Source organism: Fopius arisanus, unplaced genomic scaffold (genome assembly GCF_000806365.1).
Source record: "Fopius arisanus strain USDA-PBARC FA_bdor unplaced genomic scaffold, ASM80636v1 scaffold00063, whole genome shotgun sequence".
NCBI classification, from domain to species: Eukaryota; Metazoa; Arthropoda; class Insecta; order Hymenoptera; family Braconidae; genus Fopius; species Fopius arisanus.
Genome location: NW_011887802.1, coordinates 405,872 through 424,788, shown reverse-complemented (window position 1 = coordinate 424,788; position 18,917 = coordinate 405,872). Strand labels below are relative to the sequence as shown.

Here is an 18,917-nt window from a genome sequence, read left to right as displayed (position 1 = left end):
AAAATTGAATTACTCTATTAGTCTTGTAATTATATTTCAACTTTTCAGGATGGTGGGTAATGAGAGAATTAAAATGATAACTATGCGTAACATTGCGGGATGGGTATAGGTGAGGGGTTGGAGTCTGGACGGTAAATTAACAGAGGATGAAGGATTTGAAAATGGGAGCAGTTATTTTCATTCCATTAGCGTCACGATTACAACAGCAATTTCCGCTATTTACCGGAATTCCAGAATCATCCGGGGATTATCTTATCTTTCATGGTTTATCTAGATGCCAGAGGATTCGTTAATCGTCATTTATTCGCGCAAAGATAAGAATAAAATGAATGATTTAAATAAATGATTTTTAATGGTTTGAGTACAAGCAGTAGGACGTCTAACAGATGGAATGGTGTGAGAGGGCAAGGGTCTACCAATAACCACACCTCCTGTCCATCAAACCATCAGAAGAATCGTTTATAATCGCCCACTACACACTACCAACTTCGGACACGCTCATAAACTTTCACGGCTTATACTCTCATCCTCTCACAAGCAATTTTCTCTCCTTTCACATGCCATTGTGAAAATGGAGAAAAAATTTGCCGGATGGGTAGCTCGTGAAAAGGAGAGATAAGAGAATTTTCACGCGTCGTATTTTTTTCATTCCACCCCCTTCGTGAGTGAATCGAGAGCCTGTGGAAAGTATCGAGAGATTACATAGAAAGGTGTCAGGATCAGGAAGGCTCCCAGAGGATGATACGTATAATCGGACAAAGTTATAGACACCTTATATCTTTCGCTGACACCAAATGTCCGTGTAACATGAAGAGAGAAAAAATTTTCATGGTACTCCAGTTCCAATGTTTAATTTGAAAAAGCGACCTTCGAGCAGTATGGGAATTTAAGTAATTCAACCTTCAAAAAATGATTCAAAAAAAAAATGACACAGAGAATTTAAAATCAAAACAATCTTTTACGTCGTGAAACCTCAAGGAGATATTCCACCGGATCCTCCGGGATACTTTTTAACGTTCTACTTTTCTTTGATGTTCAGTTTTTCCGCGGAATCTGCAGGATTTTCTCAACCTACGTCGACGTAATGGCCCATGGACTTGGAAAATTCTTTAGCCCTCAATCATGTATTCAACGAGCTCCCTTGGTAGAAATCGAGAGTCGATTTATTGTCGCAGTGACAAGGAAGGGGAAATTGAACAGTGAAGTAAGCTGCATAGCGAGGTAAAAAGAACTAGTCCACGGTTATTGATTGTGGATTACACCGTGTGGTAAAACGAAACGTTTCCTCATATCTCCTCTGGCAGTACTCGACTTTTCATATCGCGTATTGCCACTTGTTTCCCTCTAATCACTCCCCTCCAAAGCTTTTCACATATAAGGCCCAAAATGATCGAAGACACTGACAGAAATATAATTTAAAAAAAAGAACAAATAAAATCAAATAAATCCTTTTCAACCTTTTTTTCGATCCACAAATTAATAATTACAAATTAATTACACCATTATTTCATTAATAATTCAATTAACGCTGACATTATTATTAATTACACTAATACTCATTGATTAATTAATTGCCTCAGTAATTTTCTACGTCGTTGTGGAATCCAAATTTTATGTGTCGTATTAATACGTCGTATGAAGTGTGACTGGGGCATCCCAAAAAAAATTTTTTTTTTGCGATTTGCGGGAATTTGAGAGATTATGTTATAGGAGCAAAACAAAGACATTGTGAATTCAACTGGAGAGAGAGTATCACCTAAACAACCCCATAGCATCCCCTAGAATTCTAAGACTTCCTGTAACACCTGCCTTACTCCCTCATTGCCCTCTCCCCCATTCTGCGAATAGTAAAGTGGAAAAAGGGGAGAGGGGTTTTGCGCGTGAGTAGAGTAGATAGAACGAATGGTGGTGGTACAGGGGTTTGGCGACTGCGCGGGTGAGGCTGTACCTTCGTAAACGTTAACAGTCGTGACCGGTGGGCGCCGGGAGGCAATAGGACATCCGCGAATATACCGCCCGCCAATATTCGCCAACACGGAAGAATAAATTAAGCCATTGAGATTAAAAAATTCACTCATAAATCACGGTGATATTGTTCAAATCGCCCGATTCTGGTTATCGGTATCAACTATCGATTCGTTGTGGGTGATTTTGTAAATTTCCGATTTCGTCGATAACCGAGTAACTGATCGAGTTTTAATCAGATATCAAAAAGTGTAACGGCACCTCGTGGCCAGACCGGAAGTGGGTCCTGCCGGCTTCGAGGATGCTTGTCAGTTGCTTCATCATCGCCGGTAAGTCATCCCTAGAAAAATTATTGAATTGCAATTAACCGATTTGATCATGCGGCTGAAATTTCATGAACAAAAAAAATTGTCGATAGTGATTGAAACGCTCGTGGAAATGAAACATTGAGTATTCTGTGCATCGCCTGTGGTACCGAAACAGTAAAAAAGAGAAATTTACGTTTGTATTTTTCATTTTGTTTTTTTTTTTTTCAAATAAAAGAAACGCTAGAAATGGTGAATATTCGCCTGTCTGTCACAGGAGTTCCGCTTTAAGCTTTTCACGTTTCACAGGCGCTTTTTTTTTCACTCTGGCTCGGATGCACGGATAACGAATGCGGCATGAGAGAAAAAATGGGGAGAAACGAGCGGGTGAGATGGAAAAGGTGAGATGGGAGTAGGCAGTTGCAGGGGGAGATTGCGAAAAAAAAAAATGGGAGAGAGAATGAGACGGCCAGATTTTCGGAGGAATTGTTCTCGTGGCCTGGGTTCGTTAACCTCCCAGCGATGTATTACGATACTGTAGGAAAATGAGAAAATCGACGGGAGGAGGAATGAAATGGGAGTGAGGGGGTAAGTGAAATAGTGGGAAATTAGTCTTGCGAGAAAGCGTGGTGCGTGTCGATGAACCACAAGTAATTTATATTATCATAGGATGTGTGGAACTCATGGAATATTCTCCAGTGTTTCGATTAGTTCGAGATTGAGCCACAGTGGCACGTCTATTTCAGGATATTGAAATTTATCGACTCCACTCACGCCACGGATAACGTATTATTTCAATTATCCGCGAATATAGATTAGTTCCATGAGTAAATCACGAATCATTAAATTACACGTTTATTTCGCGATATTGATACTTGATTGATGAGAGTCTGCACTGAGAAAATAATTTATTCCGTCAAATGTATTTAATAATTATGCGAGATGATGTATTTGAATTTATTTTTATTTATTTACATAGATTTACTGTTCACGTGAAAAATCATCTGAAAAAATAACGTAATAAGTTATTCGGGACCACATTTCACTCCGGAATTCCACGGGAGAGATTCGTCATTTTTACTGAATTTTTTTGTGTGGGAGATTATTGAATCGAATATGAGAGGAAGGTATTATAATCTTGAATTGAAGATTTTTCTTTTCTTTGAAGCTGGCTTTTCTATCGCGCTTTCCTTTTCCATTGTTTCCTCAGTTTTAAAACGAATATTTCAATTTCATCTGGAAGTTAGTGGTAGTGTCGACGATACGCTCAGACGCAGACGAGAATTTTCAAGGAATAACATTTCTACGAGGCTTCATTTCCCTCAAGTTTTATTGCTTTTGCCAACCAAGACTACAGGACAGTGTCTATAAAATGCAGATAGTCCCCAGATATCGTGGAATTGTTCGTGCACTTCACAGTTGGCATCACTCATAACTTTTGTATTTCCATTTTATTCACACGCAGAACAATTAAAATCGGTATCTCTATTTTGTTGTGTTTTGCGCAGAGCAAGTTCTCAAGAGTGTCAACAAACCGCCGGAATGAAAGCGATAATGTTACATAGAAATGTCTCACGTTATGGTAAAATCATTCTTTCAGTTGAATAATTCTCGGTATTGACATTTTGAGGGTCTTCAATATGAATTATTCCTATATCGAAACCGCCGACGCGCTTACACTTAAAAAATATTGAAAATTCATGATAATGTTGAATATATTAAACATTTTATGAGGGTTTTGGTAAAAAAGTTGCTTTTTGGATTTTTAATATTTTTTAAATAATTAAATTTTTCGGACAAATTCAGAAATAATTCATGGATTATTAATGATCCATAAAATTATTAATATACAGGTCAAATATTTCCATTTTCAATAAAGTTCCGGAATTTATACTTTTCAATATAAAATTAATTCCGATAAAAATGATGGAATGAAAATTCCATAACAGTTGCTGAAATTTTTCTCCTAGGATATTTCGCTGTGAGATTATTGAATAAACCAAGTAATTTTAATTAAACATTCCTTTCGGCATTGATATATTTCGAATTTTTTCTTCAACCACTCGGTAAAAAAAAACAATGAACAAACTCTCCACATACAAGATTTGTCACCGCGATCTGCTCGTTAACTTTTCCTAGACAGTTTTTTCTCCGTCTCTGCGGCCCGAAGATGAATTCTTCTTTATATCACTGAGTTATATATAAAATTCTGGATGGATATCTCCGGGAGGAGAGTCCTCCAGGAGTTTCACTAATTGCGAACATTTCCAAGGCGAGCTGGAGGGAAAGGAGTGGAGAGAAGGAAGCCTTTCCAGAAAACCCGCGGTGAATCTCTTTAATCTTAACGGGAAGGTTAACGACTTCCCGCGGCGAGACTGACAATATATACCTGGATGAGTTTTAGACAGATCCTAAAAAACTGAGAAAAGACGAGATTCACAGCTAACTATATTTTTTCCGTATTATTGTTTTCCCTCTAACGAATTACGGGATGCCAACAATTGACATGCTTGTACTCACCATTTTCTATTTCCATTTTATCATTTCAATCATTTCCAATTCCAAATTAATATGTTGGAATAAATGATGAATTTGATTTATCATGAAACAAATTATGAATCAAAAAATTTAATTCGATGAATAGAAAATTTTAGAAGAAAGTAATAAGAGCAGCAGAGAATGAATAAATATATGGAGACGTTATTGTTTAGCCGTCACTCGTCGAGTCTCCGACAAATCCGTGATTCTCATTGGATGGAGAAGTCTTAAAACAGGTTGCCATGGTGAAACTAAATCGATGCACTTCCGGCGGGAGGAAAATCATTCCCTTCGAGTTAATTAGCTGCCTTCCAGGATTAATATTCATTCCACTCTTGCCGGTGGGTGGAAGAGAGCCTCTTCGCGATTAATAATTTTAATAGCAATCTCTCTCCCTGATCCTTCCTCTTTCAGATTCGAGTCTATTTACTTTGAGAACTCCAATTGCTTGTGATATGTCTTCACTGAATATCTTGCTCAGTCTGTCTACATTGAGTGAGTATTGTCGAAGTTTTCCCCTCAAATCTATTTTCCCGTACACAACAAAACAGAAAAAAAAAGAAAACAACTTTCTATCTAGCGGAATTAATCAAACTTTCAACCTCCAATCTTGCAGCGGATTAAATATATATTATTCAAGCGAGAATATTTTATCATAAAACTTTTTCATTACCCAGTGGATGTTGAGTTTTTATTATTATTATTTTTTTTTTTCAAGTGCTTTGTTTGCAGTCATCGATTTTTAATCGCAAAGGCAGAGAGAGCCCATTTCCACTTGCTCCTTCCAGCTTAATGGAATATTTTAATGGTTAAACGTAGTACTCCTGATCACGAATTTTCGTTCCAACAAACGATGAAAATTAGGGATAAGTGGGTGGCGCGAAAGGTATTGGTGGAGAAGTTATGTCTTTCAACAACACCCAGGCGTGTCGCTAACAAGCTATAATTTATCAGTCAGGGGTGGTATCCCAGGGAGATGGAAATCGAAAGATAATGGTGTTTATTTATCACCCTGGTTTTAGGTACCTGAGAAATTATTGAAACATCCATCGGTATTCCGATACAACCTTCACATGAATCTCTCTCATCATAACTTATTCAGACACCATTGCGGTTATTGATTTTCATCGGTGCAATGACATTAAATAATTTCTGTTACTCTTTCACAGCTTAATTGGATGTCACTGTTAACGCCCTTTATACGAGCTCGTGAATCACAAACTCCTTCTCAGTCTCGTCTTCTTTTCACAAATAGACGGGACGACTTATGGTCGCTCGTAAATTAAGACACCCCGTAGAAAACTCGTTTAAACGTCGAGATTCAACCGCGATAAAGCTGGATGGAAAGAAGAAATGGCCAATTTTCAACCGGCGATTGCCTCAAATGTCAAAAGTTTGAGGTGAAACATTTTTTTTTTCTTTCTCTTGAGAAAAAAATTTTTTTGCCGACAAAAATATGGGAAAAAGTTTTGCGTGCAAGAGCGATTGTAATACACAGCCCTTGTCGCGACATTGAAAAGACTATTCTCCGACCCGACCAATTGTGTCTCGTTCGGTGAAAAAAAGGAGATGAGGAGGAAAAAAAAAATGGGAGAAAGAAGCGGATCGAGCGCCAGCCGGGACGTTTATATTTACACTCGTCGAGATTGCTTTTAATCGATGCTCTCGAGCCTTTGTGGTCCATGGGACAAAGAGGAAGGGGTACAGGGAGCTTGGCGGGGGGAATTACCAATGGTGGAGAGCAAATAGTGAATAATATGAAGGGTACCAGGGTGTACCCATTGCAGAAAGGTAAGGGTGCGGAGAGTGCTGAAGAAAACGGCATAATATGTAGTACACGTGCCGACAAAAAGATCTCTCCACTCATTTTAAAATTCCCCGAAATTTCATCGAATCATCTGCACTTGCAATTGATTTGATTGATATGATTTTAATTCAATGTTAATTAAAATTTTTTCAGTGGATTCTGTCATTTTTGTCTGGGTCTTCTGGAAAAATTGGGAAAAATAGGGAAATTTCGATTTGACGAAATCAAAAACTTATAAATTCTTTTCCTCTGGTATTTCTAAGTAGAATGAATAAAAACTCCAAGCAAACCGATAAACGACTACAATTGCGGAATGCCTCACATCCAATTTCCAATATGATAATGCGTCCGCTACAATCGTCGATTAAATCCAGTACTTAAATTCAAATAAATATCCGTAAATCTCAATTACCAGTATTTATCCTATCGATGCTATAAACGGCTTTAAGCAAACCCTCCCTAAATCCGATTTGATTAAAATAAAAGTTTTTCAAGTAACGGTTAAATAAAACTGGGAGTATCACTTAACGGGTAGTCCCCAGGATGTACCTCACGGGGAGTAACGAAAGTGAAACTGTAAAGCCCATCCGAAAACCCGAAGGTTATAAAGTACGAACAATGTGACACGGGGTCAGGGTCAATGTCTTACACAGTTGATTCCTTCACCCATTATCCCACCTCCTGGGGGGAAAAAAAGACAGCGAATCAAACGTGACTTTGGCACGCGGTGTAGCGATTTGGCTCGTCGATAGAGACGTGTCTCGATCAACTACCCTCTGGTGTTCCTCTGGTGGTCCGCACTCTATCCGATCTTATATCAACCACTCGAGCACCCCCAATCCAAAGAAGACGGTGTTACAATGCCACTTATAGGACTTCAATCGATAACCATTAAACTCGACACTGGATATACCTGTATATTTTCACAGTGTCTTCGTTGGCTGGAATCTACCTCTCGTACAGGTCCACGTGTATCCCTCGGGGCGTTGTTCAAAAAGCTAGGGAAGTTAAAGCGTACGATGCAAATTCTGTACATATTGAACCGTGAGGCATAGGTGAGACGGATGGAGAGAGCGGTTGGTGGATTTTATCGATCTCAAAACTCGGCGAGGAAGCTACCGGGTCAAGTGGTGAAATTGGTGTCCTCTTTTTTTAAAAAAAAAACAATTTTACCCTTTCCCTCGGCTATCTGCAATGTTCCGCAATGAATAACTCCAACAGTTAATTCTTAAAGTTGTTCTTTCTCTGTAATAATAATGTAGTAATAATGCACGTCGTGAAATGAATTTTAAAATCTTATCATTTACTAGAATTTTAAAACCGGGAAATGTCTTTCGGTTATTATCAATTGTCTCGTCACGTGACACCAACATTTCACCAGTTTTGTATGCGAAGAATAAATATGAAAAAAGTATGAAAAAAGTGGAATTTCCTATTCCGGTGAATTCTCATTAAAACCTGAGGGGAATTATCGGGTGGAAATGAAGATAATGGAGATTTATATTCATGATGCTATATAGTTACTTTGAAAGAATCAAAAAATTATCTATTCCAACTGATATGAGAATGTACTAGAATAAAGTAAAATGTTGGACATTTTCTCTTGCACGTACTTATCCAATATTACCCTTTTTTCCAATGAGTAATTTTACACTTTGTCTCAGACAGCCCTATCCTTATCAAAGAACCTCTGGTAAATGTTATCATGACCCCAATTAAACTTACACATGTTTTTTTACATATTCATTGTTTTTTTAAAATTGAAAATCCTTTTGATGAGCAACTTATTTTGAATAATCACATTATCGCATTATCAGAAATTTATAAATAGCCAAAAAAATATTTATATCTTTGGAGTTATATCCCTCGGGAATTTCTATCGTAGTTTATTAAGAGGACTCTTGCGAAAAACCAGGTCAAACTTTTAGCCCTCGCTGGAATTATATATGGCAGTTATAAATTGGCCATATGGCGTAGAGGACGGGGATCGTGATGGCCCCGGCTCCCTCTCGTCGATAAGAGCCCCGGGTATTACATCATGGTGCAGTGGGTCCAAGTAATTCATTAAATGTACTTTTTTGCTTACCCCTTCTTCTCCCGTATGTAATCGTTGTGCACATATATATATCTCGTGATAACACACCTGCATGGTGAAATTACTGGGGCTATATGTTATAGGGATAGCAGGCGTGCCGCAGTATTTTTTACGACAAGCCTGCACCATTTTTTTAATGCGAGGTAACATTCTCGACATGATGCATAAAAGACTCGCTATTCGCTGGCCAGCACTTTTTTTTTCAAATCCACCATCTCTATTTCTCTCTTTATCTCTTCATTTCCCTCACCCCAGATTTTTGTAAATGCTGTGTACATTTATTTTATTATCTGTTCAATACATGGAACAGGAGAAATAAAAATGGGGAATTACTATCGAGATTTCGACTGGACATTTTGTTTAATGCAGTTGCAATGACTGTCCGAGATTTTTGTGTTATTAGGAATATTTTTCATTAAATCAGAAAGTGTGTTGACAAGGAGAAAATGAGAAAACGTAGCGATACAACAATTTTCGGAGGTATTTCAATTTTCCGTAGGTAAAGGAGACCGAGAGAATTGAGATGCGCGATGATGAGAAAATTTGGCAACTTTGAAATACAATTTGCTAAATTTATCCCAGTACTATTCTTGCGTCAAGACCATGAGCACGAGTTTTTGAATAAAATTGCTTGGAGCATTATTATCCCGCAGCTTAATTAAAATGGTTTCACCGAGTTTTCAAACGTAAAAAAAAAAAATCAAATTAATTTTCAAGTGATTCTACATTCTTCATTTCCACGAGTGTACAAGAGAGAGGGATTATTGTTTGCTCTGATTCAATATTAGTCTTTCATTATTCTATATTCATCTTGAAATATGATAAAAAAGATGTCGAGGAAGAGTGAAGGCAAACAGACTGGTTGCTCTGAATATCCACCCGGTGAAAATCATTGGGGATCCTCTTCTCCAAAGCTCAGTACACTTGGTACGTACAGTTAACAATAGAACACGCTCTTAGTCAGTTGAAAACGACATTAAGCACGTTCTAGGGGGATGGAAAGATGGAGGAGAGCTCGTGAACGGGATGAAGAAAGGTCCTGGGGGTTGAAAAAATAAACGGCAGGAATGAGAGAGTGCGCTGGTGAAGGCAATGCTCCATTTGTTTTTCCCTTTTCCTTCCTCTCCCTTCTCATCTAGTCCAATTGCTTACTCGAGGATACGTGTAGCATTCAGGAGCTCTCCGAGCTATGGTTCTTATGTCCGTTGAAATTTCCGGTGCAACTGCATCGCCATCATTTTGTCAACAGAAAAAAAAAATCAAATTATTCGGTAGAGTCGTGCCGACATGACAATATTCTCTACGCGAAGTACTGAATGTATCGATAATAATTGCACGAGTTATTCATGCTTTATTCTTCTATTTAAAAAAAAGTAATACATCAATTTTCAGTTTAAATTAAATATTTCAATAAAAAACGTATGATATATATATGTATAGGATATATTAATATATATCTCTGTAAAAAAAAAATATATATGAGAAAAGTACCAATCGTCTGGAACACAAATTCAAACTGACGTTGGTGAGGACACGGCGTCTTTGCAATTTCTCTCCTCTCCTTTTTGATACATACATTTTCCGTATCTTCAATCCCTCCGCGTATTACGTTCTTGCCAAGTACATGAGAGTAGTCGACATTGACAAGAACGGTGGGAGTGTAAGGAAGAAGTTGGGTTGAAAAAGGGATGAGGTAGAGGGTTGGAAATATAGAGAGCGAGAGGCGCGGCATGCCAACCGGAAATACAAAAGTGGAGTGGGAATGTGTAGCACATGAGGCAAAGAGTAGATGAGAGAGACGAAAAATGACATTTCATAAGATCTCTGAGATCCATGTACGTGTCGTCTAGGCTGACGAGCCTCCAAGTCCCTTTGGCATCCTCTAGCTGAGAGGTTGACACTTCTACGCGCTTTCGTTATACTTCTCTTTCCCTTTTTCAACGAGTGATATGCATTTCTGGATTTGATCGAGCTACACTTTACCCCCGAGGCTTTAAAACGTATATTTCTCCTCACAGTAGAAATTCCGATGGTTTTTTGGTGACAGCAGGAGGCCACGAAAATATCAAATTTTTACGAGTGCTGCGGGTGACAAACATATGAAATTTAAATTTGTTCGATTACACTTTTTCCGTCGTCTCGGCATTCCAAGCAAAAATGGATCTTCAATATAGGCGGACAATTAACCAACAAAATGGAAGGTGAATAGACGCAGCCATATGCTCAAGACTACGGCAAATATGACCAAGTAATAAGGGTTGAGGCTGTTGCCTTTGTCCTCGTTTTTTGCCTATTTCAACCCTCACAAAAGGGGGTAGGGAGGGTGAAATGGATTGGATACGAAGACAGAACATCAAAAGCACTCGTGAGGCGTCTTCTTGGAACTCACACCGCCCTGAGGACGTATACCTGATGACTGCCTCTTCAAGTTCCACTTATAACCTATGGATCCATTGTCCAAGGGAAAGGGTTTCATAACTCCCTTTTACTTTCGCCCATCCCCATCCCTCTGCCATTCGCAATATTCATAGAGTTCTGTTGTCCCTCACGCTGGCCAGTTCTTGAATTATTTTATGACTCGGCTGCTCTCAGCACTCTCCACTCTAATCCGTGGCAACTTTCTTATCTTGGAGATCAAAAGTTACGGATTATGAATAGGGAGAGATGAAGGGAATGTAGGAGAAAAGAATCTGAAAGAGATATTTCAGTGACATTACTGTCGATCCTCTCCACTCTTGTGGTAGAAAGCAATTTGTCGTTGAGCACTCGATTTATTAGTGTTAGCATAGTGGAAGGACTTTCTTATGGTGCAGCCTCAACACTCGACGATCCTTTAATCCTGGGGAATGAAGAGTGTCGAGAGGAGGAGAAAGGGCTGGAGAGCTGGCATCAATTGACCTGTAAATTCAATAACTTTTATCATTTTCAAACTGATAATGAAAATTTGTGAGGAAATTCAATTTGAGAGATAAACAGAAATATCGTATTATGTATATTGTAACTTCTCCGGTAATATATTAAACCTCATGAATTTCCCAACTCGGAACATTTCCCAAAGTACTTGCTTTAAGTGAATAAGGACTTGTTGCTACGTTTCTATCAAGCGATTCACCTCAACTGTTCGCAAATATTCGACAAGTTCCTTCGGATCAGATATCACGTTCAGCAGTGGAAAGTCGCACGGCACTTTTCTTTGGTGAGATTGATTTCGGTCAAAGACCTCTCGCCACTCGACTTTGAATCATGGCTTTTTGGGAGACATCGAGTACGAACAGTTGTTATCAATGTTCCTTCAAAATTTTCGACATTCACGGACGATCCAAGTCAATTATGAAAATATATTTGCATTCCATTAACTCCATCAACACTCCATCCCCTTTTTCCGTGGATTATTTATTAACACACGAAAATCACAATTATTTATATTTTTTTTTTCCATAAATAATTCATCGACTTAATGATTGATAATAATGATTATTGCGAATGGTTCGAGTTATCTCTGTTGCTTTGATAGATAATAAAAATTCCGAACTTTTATTAGATATTCCACGAGTTCTCGTGATTTTTCCTAGAGAGGTAGAAATATCTCGTTTATTTTATTAAAAAAAAGAGAAAAAATCATGAGAAATGAGCGATAACTGAAACTGGACACAGGGAAGACGCACCTGGCTGCAAACGATATTGCTCCTTCGTGCTTCACTCTCGTACACTCCACACGATTTACTTTCTTATTTCTCCCATTTTTCCATTTTCATCTTCCCCAACAATGCGAGGAAAAATTGGATAAAAAGATTACTCGAGCAAATACATCCAATGGGAATCCACATCCCGGACAGATTGAAATCTCTCACATTTATATATATGTAATACCTCTCTGCGAACAGTAACCGCTCTAGTAGTACACGTATATAAACAAAAATGACGAATAACCATATAATCTTCTGGATGATGGCTGATTATTTCTCGATCAATGTAAAGCCACCGAAAATTCCAATCAAAATGAATTTTAACATTTCTCAACGTACGCAGTTTTCGATCCAATGTCGCAACAAATTTACTACATTACAGGAAATAAAATAATAATAATTTTACCGTGAACGTGCGCACTCAATGGAGTTATTGGAAATGCAAAGTGTTTTCATGTGAAATAGTAAGCGTAATTATCGGGGTTTACCCTGTACCTGGAGTCGATACTTCAGCGGTTATTACAACTGAGTTTCTGTAATATCGCTTTTGTCAATAAGTTTAATATGAGAAAAATGATGTGCCGGGGGATAATTAGAGTTATACCGCAGGAGTGTCGCATGGAGCATGGACAAAATCCATAAAGCTATATAGAATAAGCACATGGTAGTTGGTAGTTGGTAGTTGGGTAGGAAGAGAAGAGGCAGAGAATGTCGGTGTGAGGGTAGTGTAACCCCGACAGGTTGCGTTCTCGTGGCGTCATTTCCGTCTGACACTGGGTATTGTGTGACTAGTCACACTGTACCTCACACTCTCTTGTCGGCTCTATGTATTCAATGAGATCGAGAATCCCCAACGGCAATGAACCGCGTACCATCCCTATGTGCATCACACACAACCACCAGAAACGAGAAGAGCGAGAAATACCGCTTTTGCAACGCCCAATGAATTGTTCTCAGAGATGTCATTGTCCGATCGCTACACATCGAATATCCTCTACCACCAGGCGAAGACCTTTCAATAATAAACCTTTTCATTCCGATCCGCACACTCACCTCTGTCAAACTTTTCAACAACTAAAAAATCCTCGAAACATTCAGCCAGGTTAATTTTTAATTCTGCCTCGAGCCCTCGGATATTCGAAAAAAAATGTATTATTCCGCTGCCAACTGCGAGTACAGCTGATGTCCATTAGTCCTCCAGGGGATAAAAAGTTAATTCATCAACGGCTGTCTGAGGCTGCAAAAGCCGAAATCGTGGGAATGAAAAGAACTCGCATTCCAGCCTCCAGTTTTTCCGGTGAATAGTCTCATGCGCAGAATAAAAATATTCTAAATGTTGAAAAAAGATGGATACATTTTTTAAATTTCTTGTGTTCACATTTATCTTTCCTCAATTCATTTATCTGGGAGTTAAAAAAAAAGGAAAATATATAAATTAAAAAATGTCTGTTCAAAAATTTAGAAATGGAATTTTCCTCTCAAAGAGATCAAGATGTGATTCATCATTCAGGTGAGAAATAATTAACACTATCATTATTATTAGAATTATGATTATTACCTGTTAGAAATAATCTCATTTACATATTAATTCAACAATATTTTTACTAAAAACAATAAAAAACTAATTAATTTTTTTTAATCTTCAGATTTTTTATTTCCAGTTCAAGTTTTTTAATATCGCCGAGTTGATTATCGGGCTGAAAAGAATTTACCGATCTTTAACCATAAAATTGACTTCGTCAAGATTTAAGGTGAAGTAATGAACTTCTCCCAACAATTTTCTTTCAAGTTTCATTGAACTCGGGAGTTTCTGCTCAATCTCCCTAATTATTGACTGGAGAAGACAGGTTGACTATCGAAAATCGGTGTGCACTGATGGCAGAGTAGATGAATGCAAGAAGTAATGGCGACCCCAGGAGCATTCTCGACCACCTCGTTTCCTTCATCCCCTCACTGCAACCCCCTTCACCAGCTCTTCGCCACCCTCATAACTCACCACCCTTCCACCATTGGTGAATGCACTGAATACCCCCCACTTCCTCGTTTTTCACCCCTCGCCCCCTCCTATTCAGTCTACGCCCTCGCAAAAAGTGACACGATACAAATTGTACCTGGCCCACTTCCCATAAATCATCTAGCATCGGCATCAACATTTTCACTGGATATTGACATGGATAATCATACTCGTAAAGTGCCATCAATTAACTTCCTGTATTATAAATATTTTTTACATGAAATATTATTGAAAAAAAATAATTAAAACAAGAATAATTGGGAAGAAATTTTGAAAAATAATGATAATCATTTTTTTAATTATCGGTGAGTCGGAGAGGGAGAAATATTCGAGAAAATGGCAATTCAGGAATGATCACCAAAAATTCGAGTGTGAATCGCATAATGTTGAGTGATGAGAAATGACACGATGGGGTAAAATTGTTGATAACTATGAAATGTTTTTGAGATGAAAAATAACCCGTGAGCAAACAGTAAGTAAGTCAATTTTTCATCTGCGAGAGTCAGCGTCGATGGGAAACTTCTCCTCAACTTTTCCTACTTGTTTTTTCTCACTTTTATTCTGTTCTCGCCGTAGTAAAAATAGTGAACTCCATCGTAAGAAGGATGAGGGGTAGCCGGAGGGAATAGTAACCGGAGTCAGGAGTTGGCACATCGTAGAAAATGTCTTGGGGGGGATAGAAAAAAAAAGAAGTCACTTTCTTAGTTGGTCGTTAGGAGTTGGCGACAGCGATGCCTTTTTATATTAAAAGAAAAAAAAACTCGGGAAAACTCCTCGTTGATTTGGTGTAATCCACCTTAAACTTTTTATATTTACCAGTCCCTGCTGATCTGTGGATCGATCACAACGGACTCTGGGTGTCAAGGCGTGTCATATATTCATTGCAATTAATCGAGAGTACGTAATTCCCATTTGTATGGCTCCCCCTGACGCGATATTGATGCATATTTCACCGCCAACGTGAAATGCTATTTCATCAGATTCGTGAATATGAATAACCGCTTAATTTCCGTTCTCCGATGTTGCCTCGGATGGTGAAAATTTAGCTGAGAATTTTAACGGCAGCACATTTCGTACACAGCTGTTACACCACTGGCGTTATTGAGAAAAGTATTTCTCCGGAAATGATAAAATTGGGCAAAAAGAAAAAGGCTTAAAGTACAGCGAATATCTGAGACAACTGTGCATGGACATTCGTTCTTTTATAACCCAGGGATATTGCTCCAGTCGCATAACAGAAATTAATTAAAAAATACAACAAAATTATTGTTTTAATTAAAATGTAATTAGCTCTGTCATTAACTATTAAATAAATTGAGTATTATTATTAAACAACTCGATCAATTGTGAAAGCCTGGAAAATCTTCAACATTTTTAAAATTGGTAATATTACGAAACAAGATTATCGTAGACGTATTTGATGTGCCTAGAATTATCAGAAATTCCGAAATTCGGGAATGCAATCACCGATATCGTAATTCCATTCGAAACTCGTGATCGAAATGAGGAGCGACATCCTCTCTGATTGGATTTGCATTCGGGTGAGTGGAAACAAAAATTTATTTAGAAAGTGAATTGGGCGGCAATCGTAATTCAAAGTTGGCGGTTGAGTGAGTCGTAGATTTTTATCGATTATCAACCCTGAACCGATGTTCTCTAGTCTTTAACAATATTCCAAATTCAGCCAGCAATGCGCATTAGGATAATTGTGCCAAAGTGCTATTTCATATGCAGAGGTTCACAAATGTAATTTCTCGTTTGTGTAAAAGCTGAAATTTTACGGGAATCTCACTTTACCTCGGGGGATCTTGACGTCCATGGGTAGAAAATTTTGAGCTCAATTTTGATTAACGTGTCTGTATATTAATGGAGAGAGAGAGGCTTTCAGGCTTGTAGACGAAACTAGATGAAGTGTCGACCCACTTCAGTGAGGTGGTTGTTCGATGCTAGCAAGTTGGATTCTCAAGGTGTCTCCTAGTCCCTGGTGAGAGCATGCTCACGGGTGTGACAACCTTTTGAGGGCTGCGGTTTTCAGAATGGTAAAATCGATCAAGCCAATTGACAATGTCATTAGAAATTCCCCGGCATTCGTTACGAATTTCATGAGCCGAAAGAAAATTGCATAGAGAATTTTATAAACTTTCGTTAAATTTTCATAAATAATCTGTGCAACCTAGGTTACACGGAGAGTATTCTTATAAAACCGTATTCAGTCAAAATTACGCAACCGTTTTGGCATTTTATGAATATTTTATGAGAATTTTACACTTTTTTCGCATACTTCAATTTTAAACGGAATAATTATCGAATATAAAATTTTCATTATACATTTCTAATTACCAAAAATTTCAATTATCATTTTGATACTCAATACTCTCCATTACGGGAGCAACAGTCGCGTTCACATGACCTACATTTCATTCATTAACGCGTAACGTGTATTACTGAATTTGATCCAAAGATGGATCCAAAGGTTACCTATTAAGCTCCGAATATCATCTCACAATAAAACGTTATGACCAACACCTCGAAGATATTCCACAACATCACCGACTCAATGACGAATTTAACACATAATCCATACATTATAATATTTTCACTTACAATATTATTATTGAGTAAAATCTAGAGCAAGTTAATTCCCTTAAAATTGAACATTAAAAGAAAATAAACACAAACCATTAGCATGTACGAATGTGAGGTTAAAACAATTAGCAATAAATTGTAGGTTTCGCACACTGATGCGGTGTGAATGCGTGTCGCCTCCGTCGGGCGTATTACAACGTACCGAGTAAATTTGCAAGCCACGCAGAAATACATAGTCCATAATTCTCCACCAAATCCAATATACAACACGCCCTCCTTTTTTACTCATAAATTTCAAAAATTCCCGAAATGGGCATCAAGAGCATTGCATTTTTCACGAAAGACAAAAAAAATTTTCATTTTTTTTTTGCACCATAAAAACGATAGCTGTCTTTTGGTTAACGAGTTTAACAGCGAGGAGTTGATGTATGAAACTCAAAGGAGGTTTATAGTTGCATAACCAGGTAGAAACACAAAGATACAAAAGCTCCGGTAATATATTTTGGATTACCGGTACTGACACACCCTTTTACCGAGACCACGCCACATAGTCTCGTTAAAAGTATCTGGACGTGCTCTAACGAGGCCACGAGGTACCCGCGAGGGATAATCAGGAGAGTGTACCTCGCAGAGATATAGGTAATGCTTTGTATCCTCACTAAAGCTACGTCAATGTCAGTCTCCCCGAATTTTCCAAGTTTATGAATATGTATCTATAGGCGAAAATGCATACATAATGCGATATATAATTCGAAGGGCTTTTCACTTTTGCAGTCATAACACCGTTCCATCTCGGAATGACATTTAAATCATTTGGTGATATTTCACGTCTCACCGAAACACCAGTTACACGTGTCCTGCTGAATGGTAGAATTTATAGAATCGAATTCAATATATGGTTATTAATTTATTAGCGTACATCAAATCAAAGTGATTTTATAATTACGTCGAAGGATAAAAAGGTGTATTGTACCTTCCATTTGCATTTGGCTTGGAATGAAAAGCAAAGTGGGAATAATGTATTTCCCTTGATTTCACGTGATTAATTGATTGGCGGGATGCGTGATTGCATTCGTACATAATTGACAATGCCCAATCAATATCCATTCCATATTTCTACCTCATGCTGCTCCCTAAATTTAATGAATAAATCAAGGTATTTAATTACAATGCGTATCACGTCTTGAGTATTTATTATTCATTGTGCTAATTAAAATTCAGAGAATCTCAACGCAAAATTATAGTTGAATACCAATTAGGCGTAAATCAGGAAAATTCTTACACAGTTATTTGAAAAATTACGAAGCTAGAATGTCGAGGTTTAAGTCGACATAAATTATGCAAGAAGAAAAACAAATTAGATAAGTGGATTTAACGCTTGGACTGCGTAGCACAATCCGAGTTAAGTTAATAAAATTAAATACGGAGTCGCCTGCAGATATTAAAGCCCGTGACAATGGAGAATTATTAAAAATGGAAGAAAATTCCATTTTGAGTTTGAATAAATTGACAAGAGAGTATTAATTTTTTTTTTTAGCATTTTCGTGATGGATTAAATAACCATGCATTTTTGGTGGACATTATTGGTATTCGTGTTTACCAATAAAATTCTTCACTGCAGTGTAGAATCCATACACTGAGAAAAATCCGAATCGTATATCAAAGGAGTAGATGTCTTTGAAATTTCCTCAGAGACTTGGGTTTCGATTGAAAAGCACATACTTGATATCAAAGCTGCTCAAACCTTTGAGTCAATCGCTTTGAGACGTTAAAATTGAGGTGTAAATTACAAGGAACAAAATTAATGCGGAAAGTATCCATTTCCGTTGGTGGGAATAATTGCCGCGGCTTATCAGCAACATCGAACTCTTATCAGTCGATCAATCAAATTATTGCATAAATGATTGAGGTAAAAAAATAG

General features: G+C 37.7%; 1 protein-coding gene across 3 annotated transcripts in view; it reads left to right on the top strand.

The window, feature by feature from the left end:
• The first annotated feature begins 1,991 nt into the window (after window positions 1-1,991).
• Dscam2 (Down syndrome cell adhesion molecule 2) overlaps window positions 1,992-18,917 on the top strand; it is a 61,251-nt gene continuing 44,325 nt past the window's right edge. For all 3 annotated transcript variants that reach the window (XR_892389.1, XM_011308890.1, XM_011308891.1), the window contains exon 1: window positions 1,992-2,294. Coding sequence is in view for 2 of the 3 variants with exons in the window: in XM_011308890.1 (XP_011307192.1) it covers window positions 2,267-2,294 (28 nt within the window). In the remaining variant the exon portion in view is untranslated. The remainder of the gene's footprint in view (window positions 2,295-18,917) is intronic.